Source organism: Nanorana parkeri, unplaced genomic scaffold (assembly GCF_000935625.1).
Source record: "Nanorana parkeri isolate BGI_ZX_2015 unplaced genomic scaffold, ASM93562v1 scaffold105, whole genome shotgun sequence".
Taxonomy (NCBI): Eukaryota; Metazoa; Chordata; class Amphibia; order Anura; family Dicroglossidae; genus Nanorana; species Nanorana parkeri.
In genome coordinates, this window is record NW_017306373.1 from 862,465 (window position 1) to 884,135 (window position 21,671).

The following is a 21,671-nucleotide window of genomic DNA, read 5'->3' on the forward strand; positions in this document are numbered from 1 at the left end:
TTGTTCAAGTGCATGCAGTATAAACAATCTACTTCTTGCACATACACCTATATTTGTTTTCAGTCTCTTTTGGCATCCAAAGTCAGTCTGCCAGCATATTTCCTCTTACGATTACTGCGACAAAATACATTTGACGCAGAAGTGAGTACATTTACTACGTGCCTTTACTTAAAGGAGAACTATGAGGTGAGTGATTTCCACTCATCCATAGTTAGAGCCGAACTGTGATAAAGAATCTGTCACCGGTCGGCTCTGGCACAGGGGGAGGGGGCTGGCACAGCTGGCTTTGCCTCTTGATAGGCAGAGCCAACCATCACTCACACAGCTGGGTGGATCTCGACAGTATTGTCAGGATCCGTCCCGGCTGCGGCGCTCTACCGTGGCTCTTTGGGTCACGGGAGGAGGTTAGTATATGTCTTCCCGTGACCCTCAAGAGAACTATGGGGAAAAACACTTACACTATAGTTCTCTTTTAAGCAGGAGCCACTGCTAGTTCCCAGCTTACCAGACTCATGGTACAGACTACTATTCTATTTGGATGTATGCATTACTCCCAAACCTTTAGCTAATTGTCAGTTTAAACCTTTCCTGCCATGGCCGCAAGTACTACGTTCATGGCAGCACAGTCATGTAAACGTTCTCCCAGCTGCTACAGTGCCCAGGACCTCCATGGCAGGTGTCAGGTTGGAGAGCGGTAGGAGATGAGTATAAATCAATTTGCTTATCTTACCTGTAAAAAATGAACCTGGATTTCAGAGCTGACAATCTCTGGCCGGGGATGAAGCTAATCAAGCACAGCCTGCGCTTGTATAGCTTTAAAAAAAAGTGACATTAGAGGTCTAATAGACCCATAATGTCTCCTCATAGAGGACCTGTAACCTTGCTGTGCTATCACATAAGGACGTAAAGTTAAATAAAATACATACAAAAAAAATTAATTAAAGCCCACCCCTGCACACAGAAAACTGATGAGCTATAAAAGCTTTTAAAAAATCGCCTATGGACAATTTTGGGTAAAGAGGTTTTTCAACATTTCACGGACACACACAATTTTAAGCTTAACATATTTGGTATCTACTTGACGTAACCTCATCTTTTATACTTTATCACAAAATTGGGTATTATATGGCTCTGGCAATGGAAGGTTTAAGGACTTAAGAAATAAGTGTTGAAAGTTTCCTTTTATCAATTAACAAAATGGAAAGTAAATAAACAGAAGAGAAATCCAAATCGGCAACTCGGCAGGTAGGCTGTTCCAAACACCTGGGAGAACTAACCACAGTTCTTCTGTGGATGCAGGCTACCTCCCTGATGGTATGGCATAATGGATAAGTATCTGCTTGTATTTCTCAGCATTGAGGGCACCATTGATTCTTACCAAATCTCCAACTCCATTTGCAGAAATGCAACCCCAGACTTGCAAGGGACCTCCACCATGCTTCAATGTTGCCTGCAGACACTCATTATTGTACCGCTCATCAGCCATTCGGTGAACAAACTGCCTCCTGCTACAGCCAAATGCATCCCAGTAACTATGTTTTTGTGCATAGTTGAGTCGCTTTGCCTTGTTTCCACATGGGAGGTATGGCATTTTGGCCACAATTCTTCCAAGAAGGCTCCTTCTGGCCAGTCTTCTCTGGATGGCACTGCTGGACATCTTCCAATGTCGAAGGGAAGTAAGAATGATGTGTCTTTCATCTGCTGCATAAGTTTCCTTGGCTGACCACTGCATCTATGGTCCTCAACGTTGCCCGTTTCTTTGTGCTTCTTCAAAAGAGCTTGAACAGCTCATCTTGAAACGCCAGTCTGCTTTGAAATCTTTGCCTGGGAGAGACTTTGCTGATGCAGTATAACTACCTTTTGTCTTGTTGCTGTGCTCAGTCTTGCCATGGTGTATGACCTGTGACATGAAACGGTCTTCTACAACCTCACCTTAGTAACAGAGTTTAGCTGTTCCTCATCCAGTTTAAAGCCTCCTACACAGCTGTTTCTGTTTCAGTTAATGACTGTATTTCAACCTACATATGAAATTGAGGATCATTGACACCTGGTTGGTATAATTGATTAATCATACACCTGATGCTAATCCTACTAAAATCCCTGACTTTGTGCAAGTGTAAGAACCGATGCTGGTTTGAAGCCAAAGGGTAGTCACACAAAATATTGATCTGATTTAAATTTGTCTTTGGCAACAATCAAAATTCTTTTTCTTTTAACCTGAAAACCCCAGATTCAAAGCGGAGGTCTATTAAAGTCATGGTGATTGCCAAAGCTGAGTAACACACCACCTGGCCTCTAACAGGACACATTTTAAAGGAAAATTTTGAAGTTTCTATGCAATTTGCAGGAATATCCAGTAACATGAGGAAGAGAAAAGAGTGCTCTTTTAGCAAATTCTGAGATTATCTTTCAGAGATAAGTGGATTGTTCCAACATCAATATATGATACCATTTTACTTGTGTCAAATCCCATTTGACCACAGATCAATTTAATTTTCTGGGTTTCATCTTTAAAGTGTAACCATGAAAGTTTAACTATTTCACAATGCTGCTTTTCGTAATTGTGATGACTTCAGTGGAAAAAAACAAACAGTGAAGTAAACGGGTTTAATAGGTGTTTTCAAGTAAAAGGAAGAATAGTTAAAGCAAAACAGCAAATATTATATTCAAGGTGCTAGCAAGATTAATCCCAGAAATGTTTAAAGAAACACACTATGCTTAAAAATACAGTTGTTATTTTACATTAATAAAATAAAATATATATACAGGTGAAACTCGATTAGAATATTGTGCAAAGTTCATTTATTTCACTAATGCAACTTAAAAGGTGAAACTAATATATAAGATAGACTCATTACATGCAAAGCAAGGCAATTCAAGCCGTGATTTGTCATAATTGTGATGATTATGGCTACAGCTCATGAAAACCCCAAGAACCCCAAATCCACAACCTCAAAAAAGTAGATTATTACATGCAATCAATAAAACAAGGATTGTACATAGAACAATATCGGACCTCTGAAAAGTACAAGCATGCATATGTACTCAGTACTTGGTTTGGGCCCCTTTTGCAGCACTTACTGCAATTACTTTTGCACTATATTCTAATTATTCGAGTTTCACCTGTACAACCCCGATTCCAAAAGAGCTGGGACACTGTGTAAAATCTACATAAAAACAGGATGCAATGATTTGCTAATCTCATAAACCCATACTTTATTCAGGATAGAAAATATGAAATATTTATACTGAGAAAATGTACCATTTTAAGAAAAAAATAAGGTAATTTTGAAATTAATGGCAGCAACATGTCTCAAAAAAGTTGGGACAGGGCCATGTTTACCACAGTGTAGCATCCCCTTTCTTTTAACAACACTCTGTAAATGTCTGGGAACTGAGGAGACCAATTGTTGGAGTTTTGGGAGAGGAATGCTTTCCCATTCTTGCCCGATTCTAACTTGATTCTAACTGCTCAACAGTCCTGGGTCTTCTTGTTGTATTTTTTGTTTCAAGATGCGCCAAATATTTTCAACTGGTGAAAGGTCTGGACTGCAGGAAGGCAAGTTAAGCACCTGGCCTATTCTTTGACAAAAAACATACTGTTGTCAAAGATGCAGTATGCAGTTTAGCTGAAATACCTGGTGAAATATGAAAGGCCTTCTCTGAAAAAGATGTCGCCTGGATGAGAGCATATGCTGCTCTAAAACCTGGATATATCTTTCAGCATTGATGGTGTCTTTCCAGATGTGCAAGCTGCCACTCCATTCCATGCGCACTAATGCTCCCCCATACCATCAGAGGTGCAGGCTTTTGAAATGAGTGCTGATGACAAGCCAGAATGTCCCTCTCTGTTTTAGTCCAGAGGACGCGGTGCCCATGGCTGCCAAAAAGAATGCCAAATTTTGATTCGTCTGACCAGAGAACAGTTTTCCACTTTGCAACAGACCATTTTAAATAAGCTTTGGCCCAGAGAAGATGGTGGCATTTCTGGAACATATTCAGATATGGCTTCTTCTTTGTATGATAGAGCTTTAACTGGCATTTTGGATGGCAAGGCGAACTGTGTTCACAAACAGTGATTTTTGGAAGTATTCCTGAGCCCATACAGTTATATTCATCACAGAATCATGCCTGATTTTTAATGCAGCTCCGTCTGAAGGCCCAAAGGTCATGGGGATCCAATATTGTGTTTCAGCCTTGTCCCTTGTGCACAGAGATTTCTCCAGATGCTCAGAATCCTTTGTACCGCAGATGATGATATATTGAGTTTTTGCAATTTTACGTTGAGAAACATTATTCTTAAATTGGTCGACAATTTTTAGACTCAGCGTTTCACAGATTGCTGAACCTATGCCAATCTTTACTTCTGAGACACTCTGACTCTCTAAGATGCTCTTTTTATACCCATACATGTTACTGACCAGTTGCCAATCAACCTAATAAGTTGCAGAATGTTCTTCCAGCTCTTCCTTGTTAGTACCACTTTTTGTTGACCTATCCAAAAGTTTTGGAGACGTGTTGCCATCAATTTCAGAATTACTTAAATTGTTTCCTTAAAATGGCACATTTTCTCAGTTTAAACATTTGATATGTTTTCTATTGTAAATAAAATATGGGTTTATGAGATTTGCAAATCATTGCATTCTGTTTTTATGCAGATTTTGCACTGCATGCCTACTTTTTTGGAATTTGGGTTGTATATAGATAAGATAAATATAGATAAAGGATTTCGTCAGACGTAGGAAATGTATGTTTGTTGTCCTTCCTTTCTCTCCCTTTTGATTGTAGTAAACAATTTGGATATACCACTTGAATTCACTAAATCATGACCATTGACTGCACCTGTTATGTTGAGATAAATCATACTAGGATGTATTAAACATTTGCCTACTCTTCTAGAGGCGGGTTTATTTAACTTAATTTAATATTTAGGGACCCCTTTTGATAACATTGGTCCTGCTCTGTGTTTCAGTATAATTTATGGATCCTTAACTAAGTATGTTTCCAGGAAAAAAAAATCATTAACCCTTGCAGTGGGGCTATACTCGCACTACAAGGGTTAACTGCTTGTTTTTCTAAAGATTAAAAAAATAAAAACTTGTACCTGAAATGTGGAGCCGGATTGTTTCTAGACCGGTACTTCCAGCCTCTCTCCCCCTCCTGTGCAGCGGCATAAGGTCCCGTAGGTCCTTTGTTCTATACACTGTGTATAGATGTGAGGATGCCAAAGAACATTGCATTGCTGCAGTGTAGTGGGAGACAGGCTGCAAGGAGCACTGTGACAGGCAGCTGGCTCGGACCGTCGGGCGAGTATAACCTAGACAAAAATGAGGACTTAACCCTTGCAGTGTGGGGGTAGTTGCAAGGGTTAATAAAAAACATTTTCCTGGAGTTCTTCTTTAAATTTCATGGACATCCATGAGCTGATGTTATTTCTCTCGTGGCCCCCTCTATTTATTGGTGAATGAAGCTTGTCTGTAGTTGGATATGACTTTAAGGTTGCAGTTGAATATAACTTAGGATTTTAACTGACTTGTTGAGAAAAACAGAGCTTCTCCCTCCATCAAACTTTGTTATTCGTTGTAATATAGTACAAGTTATCGATGTAATTTTATTAATAATATACTATCTGCATATAATATATGTATATTTGGTGGGTGAGAGAAGGAAGCTGTAGTAGAAATATAATACTGGTCATGGACACTTACTTTTGAACCTTATTAAGTACCATGAAAATCCTGTTCTACTTCCCATTAATATATTATAATTTGAATTGGTTAGCAATCATGACCTCCCAGTACTTGGGGCACTGGTTCAATTAAGCATAGATTCCTTATCTTGTTGCTCCCCAAAATCCAAACACAGAAAGGCAGTATAGGCCACCTCCTAATCAGGCCCCAGTGTGTGTATGGAAATGGTAAGAATATTATAGTGCAGGCTCTTTTGGGGCAGTTTTAATAGCTTGAAAAAGATGATTTAGGGGCCTTCTGCATAAGTTTCAAATACCGTAAGCCCTGCTGTGAAGATCCACTACCAAAAATATCTCCCACAATCTCCTTGGCAAGGCAGTGTGAACAAATAAAAGAGTAATTTTTAAATACTTTAATTGTGCATAATCTGGCTACAGTTTCACTTTAACCACTCAAGGACCGCCGTATGTATATAAACATCCTGGTCCTCAAGTGGTTATATCAAAATCATGGCTGCTGCAGCAATGATCTTGGCATCATTTTTTTTAGCAGGAGTCTGCTCTCCGATCTGCTTTGTGATCAGTGAGGCAGGGAGCGCAGTACTCACAGCGCTTCCAGCTTCACAGCTGTGAGAAGCTGGCTGAAGTGCCGGTTACACACACGATCGAGCACAATCCTATCTAACAGACCCCTGATGTCTCCATAAAAAGAGAACCTGTCACATCCAAACGTTATCACATAGGGGCTTGTTATCCCGTTTGATAGCAATAAAGTTAAGCAAAAAGTGATTAAAAAAGTGAATAATAAAAAATAAAATAAAAACACCACTGCCCCTTCCGTCTGCATGCAAAAAAACACATCCGCATGGGGCATACACGTGTATGTAAACGATGATTGTGCCACACATGTTGAATATCACGCCGAAAGTCGGAGTGGGAGCAATAATTCTAGGGCCATCAATCACTGTTAACCACTGTTGAGAGGTAAAAGCTTTTAAAGCATCACGTATGACCAATTTTGGGTGTTGTAGTTTTTGCAATTTCACAGCACATGCAATTCCAAGGCTTGACATGTTTGGTATCTATTTACCTGACACAATGCCATCTTTTATATTTTACAAACAAAATTGGGTATTATATTGTTTCTTTGCACTGAAATTGATTTGAGTGTATTTGTCGTATAATATTGATTTGATAAACGTGCGCAAATAGTCTGTGGCATAAAAAATTATAACCAGCATTTTTTTGTTCTACAGGGCCTCTGCTTTCAGAAGATATATCATTGTTTGGGAGTATTAAGCTGTTTCTAGCCAGAAATTCAGATTTTATCATGTGTGTGCAAAAAGGAAACTGCTTGGGATGGCAAGTGGTTCAATGGTATATGGCTCATTTAGCACCACTTTACAGTGTAGGTTTCTGCATCTTTGTCATGACTCATTATGCCTTGTCACAAAATTGTTTCCTTGGCTAGTCAATATTCAGGTCTTTTAATGTGGCCTTCATCAAGACCATCCCTAATCAAGGCATGCCTCATACAGAAGCAAACTCCCTTGCAATTTATTAAGCCGGGATATTAGTAGTTGAGGAGGACTTAGTGGCTTGTGAATGGCCAAGGGGTAAGCAACACACTCACCCCTCATTTGCACTATAAATGCCTTGCAGAAACCAGTGATTAGAATCCCCCACATTGGCTTCTTACTCACTTGCCTTCACTCAGAAATATTCACGACTTTTCCATGTTCACATTTCTGTGTTATGTGACATTCAGTGTACACAGGGGACACTGCAAATGCCCAAATAACCAGGCTTTAAAAGCTGTCTCTAGCACAAGCATACCTCCCAACATCGCCAGGTACTGTAGGACTGTCACATATTTTCACCTTAGTCCTGCTGTCCAATGTATAGAGGCTTAGTCCCTCATCACCCTGCTTTGCTATCAAATTCCCAACTTTATCATCTATCACATTTCTCTACTCTCACTGGGCATCTAGGTGTAGTCACTCCTGCTTCTGTTACAATGTGCACATAGGCTATGCAAATAGCTGTGCATTCTGCATATGAATTAGTCATTGCAGTTCATTCATATGCATATCCTCCCCTCTCTCCAAAGCAATTCAGTTTAGAGGGGACATTATCGCCTTAGGTAGGAAGCAGGGTCCTGGTCTGGCCATGAAGCAGAGGGAGCAGTTGAGGAGCTGCTGAGATGTTGCTCAGTGTGCACTGGGAGCCCTCTGTGGGGAAGACAAAGAGGGACTAGCCATTTAAGGATGAAGGTGGGGGGTCTATTACTTCACTTTTTTTGCATTTACTTTGGGGCACATTTTCACCCACTGACCAGCAGTAAGGGGCCCATTCTCTCCCACTGACCAGCAGTAAGAGGCACAATATTACTGACCATTGCACTCTGTAAACAGTACTGTATCTTACCTAGTACTGGCCCATGCACTCAATATGTTGTATGATATAATCCTGACCCCTGCACTACATTTACTATGTTGGATGATATACTCCTGACCCTGCACTACATTTACTATGTTGTACAGTATACTCCTGAACTGCATTCAAATTGTTGTACATTATACCCGATCCCTACACTGTATACATTATGTTGTACATTAAACTCCTGACCCGTGTACTGCATATACTATGTTGTACATTATATTCCTGACACCTATACTGCGTTCACTATGTTGTACATTGTACTGCTGACCCCTGCTCAACATTCAAAATGTTGTACATTATACTCCTGATCCCTGCGCTGTGTATGTTAAATTGGGGTTACACTTCTGATCCTGCACTGTATACGCTTAGTTGTTCCTTATACTCCAGACCCATGCACTGTTTATGTTATGTAGTATGCTTTACTCCTGACCCCTGCATTGCATTTACTATGTTGTACACTGTATATACAATGATGCACATTATACTCCTGTACCCTACACTGTATATGCTATATTGTACATTATATAAGACGGGTAACAGACTCCTAACTAGTTTTATTACACAGGATTGTTGCCACCTACAAAAAGCTTCAACCCATCAGCAGACACAACAGGTTTACAGACAAAGTTGTTGCTAGCTAAACAAATACATAAATAATTTTATTCATTATATTTTCTTGGCTGTGTTCTTATTATGTTAAATCTTCAGTGACAGCTGGGATTCCTATCTAAGCTGCTGCAGGCATTTCTTTAAACCACACCAAAATAGCCATACCCACTTCACTGACCACACTTTTTGTCGTAGCATGCTATGCCCCTTTGAGAAATGGCCCATGTTTTCAAGTTCAAAAGTGGGGAAGTATGCACACGTCAGTCTCAGGGTCATACTCCATGAGGTGTAAATATTCAGATTTCTATCACATTGAACCCATCTGCTTCAACCTCCTGTTGTGTCTCTGTATTCTCAATACAGTTTGGATTAAACAGTTTGTTTTCAAATATTATGGTCCCCATTGATGATTTTAAAGACTGCAATAGGTCCCCTCTTAATCACCTCTTTTCTAAGGTGAATAAGTTAAATTGCTGAAGGCAGTCTTAAAAACCCAGGCCGTCTATCCCTTTAATTAATTGTGTAGCACTTCGCTGAACTCTAGGGCGAGCTCGAGCACATCTTTCCTGACAGTTGGCGACCAAAACTGCACCGCATACTCAACATGAGGTAGAACCAGTGATTTGTAAAGTGGAAGTATTATTCTTTTATCCCTTGCGACAATCCCTCTTTTAATGCATGCCAGTATCCCGTTTGCTTTGCTGGCTGCTGCTTGGCATTGCTTACTATTGCCAAATCTATGAGGATCCCCAGGTCTTTTTCCATGTCCGACTTCCCTAATGAAGCACCCCGAAGTAGTAGTCTGTGCAAGTTCTTTGCCCCCAGGTGCATAACCTTACATTTCTCAACCTTAAATCACATTTGCCATCTTGTAGCCCCGTGCCTCAACTTTATTAAAGTACTGTTGAAGTCCAGATATCTCCTGTTTGGAATTTAGTGCCCTACACAGTTTTGTATCGTCCACAAAAACCGAAATCAAACTATTCAGTCCAATCTCTATGTCATGGATGAATGAAATGATGAACAGGATCGGTCCCAGGACTGAATCCTGGAGCACCCCACTCACAAACTTTGGAAAATTAGTAAATGACCTATTTATAACTACCTTCTGGATCTGTTCTTGCAGCCAATTTTCCACCCATGTACATACAATTTCATCCAACGCAATAGACCTTAGTTTCTTAACCTCCCTGGCGGTATTCCCGAGTCTGGCTCGGGGTGAATTTTCCATACCAGGAGCGGTAACCCCGAGCCAGACTCGGGGCTGCAGAGAAAAGATCTTTGTGTGTACTGTGTCGAATACTTTAGCAAAGTCCAGATACACAATGTCTACAGGTATTCCTCTGTATAGATTAATGCTGACTTCCTCATAGAATGTTAATAGATTGGTCTGACAAGAACAGTCCTTCATGAAGCCATGTTGGCTACTACTTATGATACCAGTTTTATTCGCAAATTCCTGCATGTAGTCCCTTATCCTGCCTTTTAATATTTTGCACACTATTAACGTTAAGCTTTAAAGTCCATTTAAACATGAACATTTTAATTTTAAAAAAAAACTGTTGCTTACCATGCTCTAATAATGGTGTTTTCACTTTAGTATCTATATGCTTTGCTTTCAGACAATTACACATAGTTCCTCTTCCTACTGCAAGGTGACAATGCTCCTTTAGCTGCTCCCTAAGAAAAAGTATTGTTGTCACCGTGGTATGTGCGCACTTGCAGCAAACTACAAGCTTATGTGCTGACGCACACTGCGGCAGCATGTACAGCCTTGTAGTGCACAGTGCACTGCTCAACTGCACAACCATCTCTGACACAGCATCAGCAACTCAAGGACTGACCATGCTTCCTGTCTCTTCTTTTGGCTGTGCTAGGTATGACAGATCAACCAGGTAAATCACAAGGTGAAAATAATTGCAGCAATCCAACTAGTGGTGAGGCAAAATCTACAACAAATTAAGACATGTGAGATTTTCCCCCCTTTTTTTAAACACTACAAGGAAGTGCTGGAGCTTTTTTATTCCAATAGATGAAAATAGAGTCACACTCGGCACACTATTCATTATACAAAGAATACAAGTCACATTTAAAAAAAAAATAAAAGGCACAATATATACCACATGGCCAGTTATCATCTGCAGAGCCCAAAAGCTGTTTATACTAATTGGGTAGTATTAGTATTACTGCATTTATGCAAATAAATCTAGGGAACTGTTGATGAGATTCCAGAATAGGAGGCATCCTTGTAAAGAGATTTGAAGGATTTAGAAGGGCATATTGATCAGGTAGAGCTGTTAAAGCACAAGAGAAAAGAAAGTGAATGGAAATGTAGGAATATTACTACATACAACTGTATGTAGTGGGAAAAAATTGAATAATGTGAAGGAGATTTTACAGAATCCCTGGCTTGTGCTCCTGTTAGGTCCAGTAGGGTCCTTGTCCCAAAGTAACAGCAAGAAGATGAGGAAATAGCTGAGATCTCTTAGTAAGGAGTTCATGTATGTTAACCACTTCAAGACCAGGTGTTTAGACCCCCTTCCTGGCCAGGCCATTTTTCAGTATTCAGTGCTGCGGTACTTTGACTGACGTTTATTCCGTCATGCAACGCTGTACTGAAATGAATTTTACACCGTTTTTTGGGGACAGATAGAGCTTTCTTTTGGTGGTATTTAATCACCACTGGGGGTTTTATAACCGGTGGCAGTTAAAGTGGGAATTTTATTTTTCAAACTTTGATGATTCTAAGCAGCATAACAAATAGTTTTATACATTGTTACACAACAATGTATCAACTAATTGGTCCATGTAATCTAAAGTACATTGGAATGACAAAAAGGCAGATGAGTATTAAAATTAGGGAGCATTCGAGAGATATAAATTTAGGTATCCCAATTTTGCTGAAATGAAGGTAAAAAACATCAAGCCCAAGCCTTTAGCAGTACTTTAAAGCCTATACACAAAATATTCTTCAAACTTTGAGAAGCATAACTAGGTGAATTCAACTTGTTTACTATTAAGTAATTTAGGGAATAAAGGATCCATTGGCATTAGATGTGGGACAGTTGCAATACCTTGGATGCTATATCAATAGAAACCAAGAGAAGGATATCCATCCAATTATGGATATGTGTTCAAATAGCTTATCTTCAGGAGTGACAAAGTGGCACTCAGTATAATACTGTGGGATATTTCCCAATTAGTGTGTGCTGGTGAATGTGGGGGTACTCTGGCCTTCTGGGATTTGAAATCACAGAACTGTCATTTTTAAAGTGTTTTTGTAAAACATGGACCTATATTTTTTGTATAATAAAGAGTTGGTTAAGTGCAATTAGACTCTCATTTCTGTCTCATAAAATTATACAAGTATTATACTTTACTTTGGTGCAGTATTCATGGCTTGAAGGCTGTTGTAGGTATGTGCAGGGATCTCTAAATGGCTGAACGTTACCTGAAAGGATTTCTCATTGGTTCACTGGCTAATTTGCTTTAAACAACATACACATGGGGCATCTTCTGTGTCCCATTGCAACCAGAAAGCAACCCCCCATCACTCCCATACAAACCTGGCTCAAAAAGAATATACAACATATCACTGGCCCCTACCTTTCTGTTTCCCAGGTACCATCTAAATCAGCAATTATACAGCATGATTATCCTTATGCTCTTCATACACTTCATGTGTACAAATGGTCAAAACAGACTGAAGTTAAGTTTCAACTTCAGTAATAATTATTTGGATCTATCTGAATGCTTGCAAGATGCAGTAAACCAAATACAAGAAAAAAAGGGGGCTCAGTAAGTGATAGCATAAAACTTGTATCTCACTGGATGCTGTGCATTATTTTTTAATTATCAAGGCATTCACATTGTGGAGATGAGTGGATTTAAAGCAAAAAACCCCTTCAATACCAGATGTGATTTATATATATGTATGCACACACACATATATATGGTATATGTACATTTTATTGGTGAGGAAGGCTAATACAGTTGCAGTCTTAACATCAGGCTAATCATATAAATTCAGTAGGGATGCACCGAAATGGAAAATTGAGACCGAAACTGAAAATAAAAAAATTGTCAGGCCAAAACTGACAATGTTTCTTTTCAACCTTTTTAATACATTTGAAATTATTTTATTTGTATTTATTTTTCTTTGTTTTACTTTACTGCTGGGGGCACTGGGGAAATATCAGGGGTCTAAACAGATCCCTGATGTTTCCCTTTTATAAGAGAAAAAGAGATTGAGGACACAGAGTTCTCAATCTCTTCTTCTGCAGCCCCTGTTATGAATAAACAGGAAGCCTCTATACTAAGAGTCCCTGGCCATTCATAGATTGCGGCTATAGTATCAGTCACTGTTATCAGTTATGTCCACAATCATGAATGCAAAGGACGTGATGTAGATTACTTCCCTTTTATTCATAACTGGGACATAGTAAGCACACTATGTCCAGTTTTTTTTACAAACACTCAACTATCAGCTAATCGGTGAGTGTTTGTATACCACTCTCCATCCTGAATCCGCTGTCACAGGAGGCATAGCAGGTTCTGCGTGAGGGGATCTCCACCTCCTGTGACAGATCACAGTGCTCGCCTCCACTCACTGCTCTCCATCCTGACAGGAGGTGGAGCTGGGAGATGTGGGAGGAGAGCTCCGCCTCCTGTAATAATGACAGCTGTCAAAGCCCAGCCCCGCTCGGTATCCTGACTGCTGTTTCTGCCCGCTCTACCTCCTGAAAGCTTTTCTCCTCCCCGCTGGGCGCCAGCCACTGCATCAGAAGGCACAGAGACGGTCGCCCAGCATTTTCGCCCGTCATGGTACTTTCTGCATTTGCCCAAAAGTGCCATTGTTGGCCGAAATGTTCCCGACAATACAGTGCATCCCTAAAATTAATTATTAAAATTACAAAAGTAACAAATCATTTGAACACATCAGGTGACAGGCAAATGTGTCGAGACTGCAGTATAAGTGATTTCTGAATAAAGTAATAACTTCTGAGGTGGCAGATTATACAGGTGCAGTTCACACTGCTGTACGTGCCCAGCCTCCCATGCTCTGCAGTCAATGCAATATTGTCTCTTGGGCATATTGTGTGTGTATGAAAAATAAGAGAAAGCGTTTACGTACCCGTGTAAAGTTACCTTCAAAACTGTGAATATCCAGTTGTGGCTTCTGAGCATAAACATAAGCATTGATTGAAAAGAGATCCTGCAATAGAGAATAGCTGCAATTAATAAACAATGCAGCTTTATCACTAAATAAAAGTATGTCATAGAAGGCATGACCAAAAACAGCTTGTTCATTTCTGAATATGATACCATTGATTTTCGTTCTTTGTTCATGAAACAAAATCTTCATTTTTTTTTTTTGGCACAAAATGACAGCCTGAGCAAGCGTACTACTAAGCAGTGTGTTAGGGGTAACATTAATATCTGATACTTGAAAACAGATTCATTCCTAAGAGAAACCTTAGCAGAACTGAGTAATATGAGTTTGATGTCTTGTTGCAGAACAAAGACTTTAACATGGAAAAGGTCACCCAGTCTTAGTAAAATATTAACTTCATTCATCTATGTCTTCAACAATGATAAATACTTGCATGTACTTTTCATCTACGTGAATACACAATTCAGACATAAAAATAAAGATCCCTCTATTCTTTGATGTTTACATAAATGCCTTTAATGCAATATCAGTTCTTAATCACTAATTATGTTGAGATGTAACCAATAAAATATAATACAAGAAAAGATATAGCCAAAACACTTTTACATTTTGGATAGAGTAGCGAAGGATTAAAACCTCTGTAAGTCATTTTTCTGCTGCCTGTGTCCTATTAGGGAGATTTTCCTTCACATCCTGTCCCAGTAGGAAGTGAGGGGAACTCTCTTAGTTGTCAATAAAACAGTTGTCTCATTTGGAGGATTACCCTATTTTCTTGTCCATGTTCTGGCTCAGTGAATACTGCAATACAAAGGGTGAATCTACCAAGAATGTCTGTAAAAAATAAGTCAAGGCAACTGGACTTGCTGTATTTTTCTTGAAGACGTTTCACTGGTCATCCAACCAGCTTTCTCAATTCAGAATGACTTCTACAAAAAATTATCTGGGAATAAATGTGGTGAATGTCGCTTCAATCCACATAATCTGTTAGTCGCATAATTGGAGTCTTGGAGGTGTTATTAACCTGCCCAGGGAGAGGTGTTAGAACAGCATTGTATGTGGCAGACAAAAGATGTCTCACTCTCAGCTGGGGTGACTGAGAAACTCAGAAGGGTTTTTAACATGTAAAGAGTGTTGATAAAAGAAGAGGGTATGCTACACCGTGGTAAACATGTCTCTGTTCCAACTTTTGAGATGTGTTGCTGCATCAATTTCAAAATTACCTTATTTTTTCTTAAACTTGTCAATTTTCTCAGTTTAAACATTTGATATGTTTTCTATTGTGAATAAAATACGGTTTTATGAGATTTGCAAATCATTACATTCTGCAGATTTTACACAGCATCCCAACTTTTTTGGAACTGGGGTTGTACATACAGTATATATATATATATACAAGGGATGCACCAATGCAATTCTTTCCAGACCGAGTACAGGTTCCCGTTCTTTTCCGCAAGTACTCCCCGATACTGCTGTCAGGAGTCTCATGATGGCTCCCAGGTGGGCTGAACAGGGTTTCAGGTGGGCTATACAGGGTCTCATGATGGCTGTGACGGCTCTCAGGTTGGCTGTACAGGGTCTTAGGTGGGCTGTGCAGAGTCTCAGAAGGGCTGTAGACCCTCTATGTTGGTATGCGCAGGATCTTAGGAGAGCATTAGGAGGCATCTTAGGAGGTGGCATCTCACCAGGGTTGTGTGGGCTCTCATGTGGGCTGTGCGGGTTCTCATGTGGGCTGTGTGGCATCTCACCAGGGGACTGGAGGCAGGCAGCGTGGTTCCATAGGAGGAGGAGATGTGCAGCCAGCGGCGCTGTAAGGAGCGCATTGGGGTTGCTGGGGACCTCACAGCAGCCACTTGTGTTTAGAGCACTGGTATTGGGTATCGAGTACTCGTGAAAATGCCCAGTATCGGCACCGATAACATCGAACCGGCCAAACAGCATGGAGACGACTTCCTGGCCAAACAGGAAGCCAAGCGGCGAGGCAATCTCCTTTATCTGTAGTAAGTATCAGAACATTTGGGCGAGTAAGAGTACTCGCCCAAATACTCGGTATCAGCATAGATACCGATACTAGTATCGGTATATCCCTAAAACAATGAGCTTTATGAAGAACTTAAGTGGCACAGATGAAGAAATGATCTTCTAAATTATAGATGCTGCAATACGAAGAAAGGCATAAGGTACAACTGGCATGTCTCTATATCTGTGCACATCTTAAACTGTTTGCCATTTGTTGTAATCTTTCACACGCTGGCTATTCATCACATTCTTGTCTTTTCTATTTAGTTTTCATCAGACCACAAGAAATAATTCATATGAAACTAATACACATGTGGGTGTCCTATATCTTCATCATTCACTTCTTCCCCATCTGTTATCACCTACAATTTAGATAATCCAGGCTATTATGTGCTTTATTGTGAACAGAAAAATAAGAGTCTCCTGGAAAAAGGATAGAACAGAATCCAATACCACACACATACAATAAAAACAGTTGTTCTGGCTCCAGTAATTTTTTATTAAGCATTTTACCTAAACATCTCATACAAGAATTAACCAGGTTAACATACAAGCAGCTTCAATGGCATTTCATAGAGAAAAACTGGAAATCCACTCACCTGCTGGTATAAAATTAACTTATAACAATATTTGAAGATTTCAAGAAACATGTACAGCAGTAATCATTATACCTACATAACTATGAAAAACTAAAAAATTACAGAGAGAGCACATAAATATAATATAGAAAGTATTTCTTCTTATTGCTCAGGGAGGTTGTCCATCATAACAGATCAACAGGATTCTCATGAGGAAGTGAGGTCAAGGAGCTACTGACTTGAATGCACGGCCGCGCCCCCTCCTATCCCAGAATGCAGGGAGGGAGTTTAGTGTGCGATTACAGTGTATTCCAGCAGCTACCACTCTGGAACGCACTGTAATTAGTGTGAGCAAGCCCTGAAGTCTGAAAGAAGGTCTTATGGACCAACGAATCAAAATTTGAGATCTTCGGTTCATCATGCAAGGTTTTTGTACACCGTCATATAGGCAAAAGGATGGTTCATCAATGTGTGACACCAACTGTCAAACATGAAGGAGGAAGTTTGATGATCTGGGCTTTTTTTCTGAGTCAGCGACTTACACAGAGTGAGTGGTGCCCTGAACCAAAACTACTACCACAGCATGTTGCAGCGCCATGCAATACCCTCTGGTGTATGCCATATTGGTCAGGGGTTCATCTTACAGCAGCATAATGACCCCAAAAATACCAGGCTGTTTGAGATCGATCTTTGAAGAAGAGAACAAGACGGTAGGCTTCAAATCATTTCAGGATGGAGAGCGGGGAGCAGAGCGGAGAACATCCATTCTCTGACCTTTTTTCTGTGATCAGTGAGACAGTAGCGCTGTACTCACAAGTACCTCCTATCTCAGCTGTCACAGGCTGCACAGAATTGAGCACAATGCAGTTGCTCAACGTTCTGTGTTGGAGGGCAGGTTCCGTAAGGGGAATCTGCCACCTCCAAACACTATCACATAGGGGCTTGTTATCCCCTGTGTGATTGTAATAAAGTTAGGTTTAAAAAAAAGTAAAAAAATCAAATAAAAAAATAAAACAGTAAAAAATAATACAATTAAAAAGAGATAAAAAAGTAAACAATAAAATAAAAAGATTAAGTGATGAAGTAAAAAACAATAAAAGAAAGACCGCCATCTGCATGTGAATAAGCAGTGCCCTCTAACATGCACAATGTGCATTAAAGGGTAAGTTCACTTTCCCAAACAATTTGGGAAAATGGAATTACCCACTTAAATCTGGCCCCCTCTCCCCACATTTCCCCCTCCAACACTATACCTACCATTCGGCGCAAGGTCCTTCCCCTTCGCATGTACGGGTGTACTATCTGTACCCCATACTGCTGTCCAGCACAGCCCTGCCCTATGGATTTTGAATTTCCCTCAAAAATTGCGAGCACTCGTTCAGCGAGGTCATGAGGGACAAGTAGATTGGGCCCCCGCTTTAGTCCTTGGACAAGTAGTTTTTTAAAAAAAATTCCACACCACTGTTGAAAGCTATAACTTAAATTACGGTTACATTTACTGTTGAATAATAAAATGTAAATACAATTTTCGGAACCAGAATTTGCTATAATTAGTGTAATGTAGTAAAAGTTTGGGTACAGCCTCTGGGCTTTGAAGCTTACCTCTGGATGACCATACCCCACCTACTATCTCTTCATCCCAGGCCCCTTCCATCGATTCACCAGTTTAATTTAAAAAAATGAAAAAATACTGCAAGCACTATTTTGATCGCACCGGACCGGACCAGTGCCTTACGATCCCGTGCGGCCGGAGGACATGGCTACGGTGCCTTTCACTTCAATGGCCCACCACGCCCCCTCCTGCCCCACTAAAAAGTGAGCCGACCGCAATGCGAGGCAGTGCGTTCTGGCCAGAATCGTGCCGGAACGCACTGCATGTGGTGTGAACGGGCCCTAAGCCCACCACCAGGTGGCCCTCGCTGGTGCCTCTTCTGGGATTGAAGACCAGTGGTGGAGTATGGATCCACCCCAGGCCAGTCTTGTTGCCTCCCCTCTTCTTTTCATCATCAAGCTGCTGCAATCATCTGGAACCTGAGAAGACTTGCTGCTGCCCAGCCAATGGGAATGGTTAGCAGTTCTGCTTTGCAGAAAAGACATGCTGCTTGGTTAATTGGCTCCTCTATGTATGTATGTGAGATAGGGACCTAATATTGTAAGCTGCTCGAGGGCAGGGACTGATGTGAATATGCAAATGTAAACCGCTGTGTAAATTGTCAGCGCTATATAAATGCCAATAATACATAAATAAATGTCTATAGAGGACCAGGCATGCGACTGTGGATGCAGGAAATATTTGGTGCTTTTAACCTCTTGCCGTCCGCCCGTAGTAGAAAAACGGACGGACGGCACTGCTGCATCTGCGGGTTGTGTGCGCCTATATGTGCTCGTTCGCGGCACACCCCCCCATTTTGTTTTTTTGTTTAAATGCTTCAGATATTAGCTAAAGAAGTAGATTGTTTGCTGTGGGTGGGGGTGCCTATCTGCCTACATTAAATTGCATAACAGGCCACAGCTATTTTTTTATTATGACTAAAACTGATTCCCCCAACACACGCACGAATGATATTTCAGAAACACAACAAAAGGATTATTTATTTACACTTAGGCTAACCCAGTTATTTAAGACCCACTATTAAATGCACACGCTGGAGTACAAGAGATAAGAACTGTCAAGTGAAGGGTACTCACCATTAACAGCAATACACTGTTAGTGTAGTCTGCTTTCAAGGCCGGCTTTCTACTATAGTGCCTCTGTGAGTGACATATGTAAAACAGGTCTCAGGGAGATGGATTTCATTCATCTACATTAGTCACAAAATGACTAGAAGACAACATGATAATGGGGATGTTTTTCTATACATGTCAGTATAATAATATAGAAATTACTTGGAGGTTATCAATAAGACAGGGAAACCTCCCCATTAGGTCAAGGGCAACATTTGTTCATCCAACTTAGAGATCATTAAAATACATCCTTAATCATAACATGTGGTTCATTACAGATAAAATGGCCCCTGGTTCAATAAAACTAATTAAATGTAAATGGTATTGTTTACTGCTGTATGGATCTTTTGATATAAATCAGCGAGTCACCATTTATTGAAAATTACACTTACCTCACTGCTGCTAATAAATTTACTTGATCAAATAAGATGGGAATGAATGTTTCACTACATGAAGGCTGACACAAAAAATACTGCACCGCTTATGAGTATGAAACCACAGGAAACCTAACCTGCAGGTTACAGGTATTGCAAGACAGCTATTATTAAAGGATGTGTTGAAAATTTAATTGTCTGATCATTCTAAGTGGTTTAGGAAGACAACAAAATCTGCACTGATCATCTTTGTCGGTGTCATCTGTTCTTTACGAAAAGCTCAGAAGCAGGTTTATTTGTTCCGGGTGTCACTGAGGATAATGTTACAGAGCTGTGCAGATGATGCGGCTGACGGCTCATGACAATACAAGATACTCACAATCCATGACATAAGACAGACATTCAAATCAAAATGACTGACACTCATTGGCATATGTTGGCTACAAAAACCCTAAATAACCGAATTTCGCACACTCAAATCACAAGAATACACAGAATGCATAACTTCATCTCCATGTAGTATAAACTAAATTCAGATTACTTAAATATTTTTTATTTTATGAAGTCATAAACCAAATCTGCCTTCAAATTGATTAATATAGAATGAGAGCTGTTAAAGAGTTTTAAAGTGTGTAATCTTGTAGAATCTTTAAGATGTTATCGAATTACTGAATTTTCAATCTGCAGTATTTATTAAAATAATACCTGATGACCCTACCATGAAGATCCTTGTTCAGGCACTTCCTGTTATATGGTGACCAAGTTCTGTCCCTATCTCCTAACTGCTATCCATGTTGTCACCCTGCCATAATTAAAGGCAGTGTAGACTACAAGCCGCTGAGCACTGACACAGCCAATTGTCACCAGTTATCACCATCGGGAAAACTGCCATGACATGCAACTGCCACTGGAGTTAGTGCATACAGACAGGAAGTGACTGGAAAGAGTCTGTAGGAGATCAGCATCACTAAAATGCAGAAAAGATGTAGAAAAAAAGTGAAAACTGTATTTTCTAAAAATAATATTAATAGAAGTAATTAAACCCTACTTAAAATAAGATTTAATTAAAGATGGCATGCTCCCTAAATAAGCAAAACAAGCAGTACATACCAATTCAGCAATCATTTTGGCCAACTTTTCTTAAAGCAGATGTTTTGCCTATTGTTCATGAGAGACACAAATTCTTCATTGTACTGACAGCGGGGTTTTGTAAGGGCTATATAGGGCATTACCTTTTCTGTGCCAGGGCCATCTCACTGAATTTTTGGCCTCATGTCTTGGCACACTGTCCTGCTGGAAGATTACATTTTGTCCAAACTCCAGCTATTAAACAGAAACTAGTTACAATAATTCCCAGTATTTCTCCCAAGTTGAGAAAGGTTTAAGGTGCCATGATTACAATAATGATGGATGCACAAATTCAGTCAGGAAAAAAAAGATCACTTTTGGCTGTTTTCCTGTGTTGGAAAACAGACCTGTGTTTCAATCTATTTTTTACCAATTTAGTATATGTTGTCAGTAAAAAAGGCACAACACACACATGCTACTTAAAACCATTCAACAGTGCCAGTGGATATAAATTATTTCTACATAGTCACAAAGAAAAACAAGAAAAAATAAGTAATATAGTTTCCCACTAATTTACTGGTAAATCAGAGAACCATTTTCTTTTCGCTACGGCGCTCTGTATATGAAACAGTGCTCTGTATACAAATGGTTTTAGTGACTATATTGACTACAGGCCAGCAGGTGGCGTTCAAGAATTATTGCAAGACAGAACTCAATTGCAGCACTGAAACATTCTCTATCTCTCCCCATTTTAACCCAATATGTGAAGTGCACTTATATATAATATAATCTTCATTAGTATTTATATTTCCAAGAAAATAAAATTGTTTCAGATAGGTAATTATTGACAATTTAGTAAGTCAGAGAAAGTAACGCTTAGTTCAGTTATATCTTGTCTAAGATATGCAAAAGAATAACAGATGGTAAATTACATGAAAAAGTACCTGACCAACTACAGCATAAAAGATGACTTAATGATATGTGAAATCAGATACCAG

General features: G+C 39.8%; 1 protein-coding gene across 1 annotated transcript in view; it reads right to left on the reverse strand.

The window, feature by feature from the left end:
- Nucleotides 1–21,671, reverse strand: part of ATP9B (ATPase phospholipid transporting 9B (putative)) — a 245,998-nt gene that overhangs the window by 123,121 nt on the left and 101,206 nt on the right. The window contains exon 9 of the mRNA XM_018553011.1: nucleotides 13,875–13,955. Coding sequence (XP_018408513.1) covers nucleotides 13,875–13,955 — 81 coding nt within the window. The remainder of the gene's footprint in view (nucleotides 1–13,874; nucleotides 13,956–21,671) is intronic.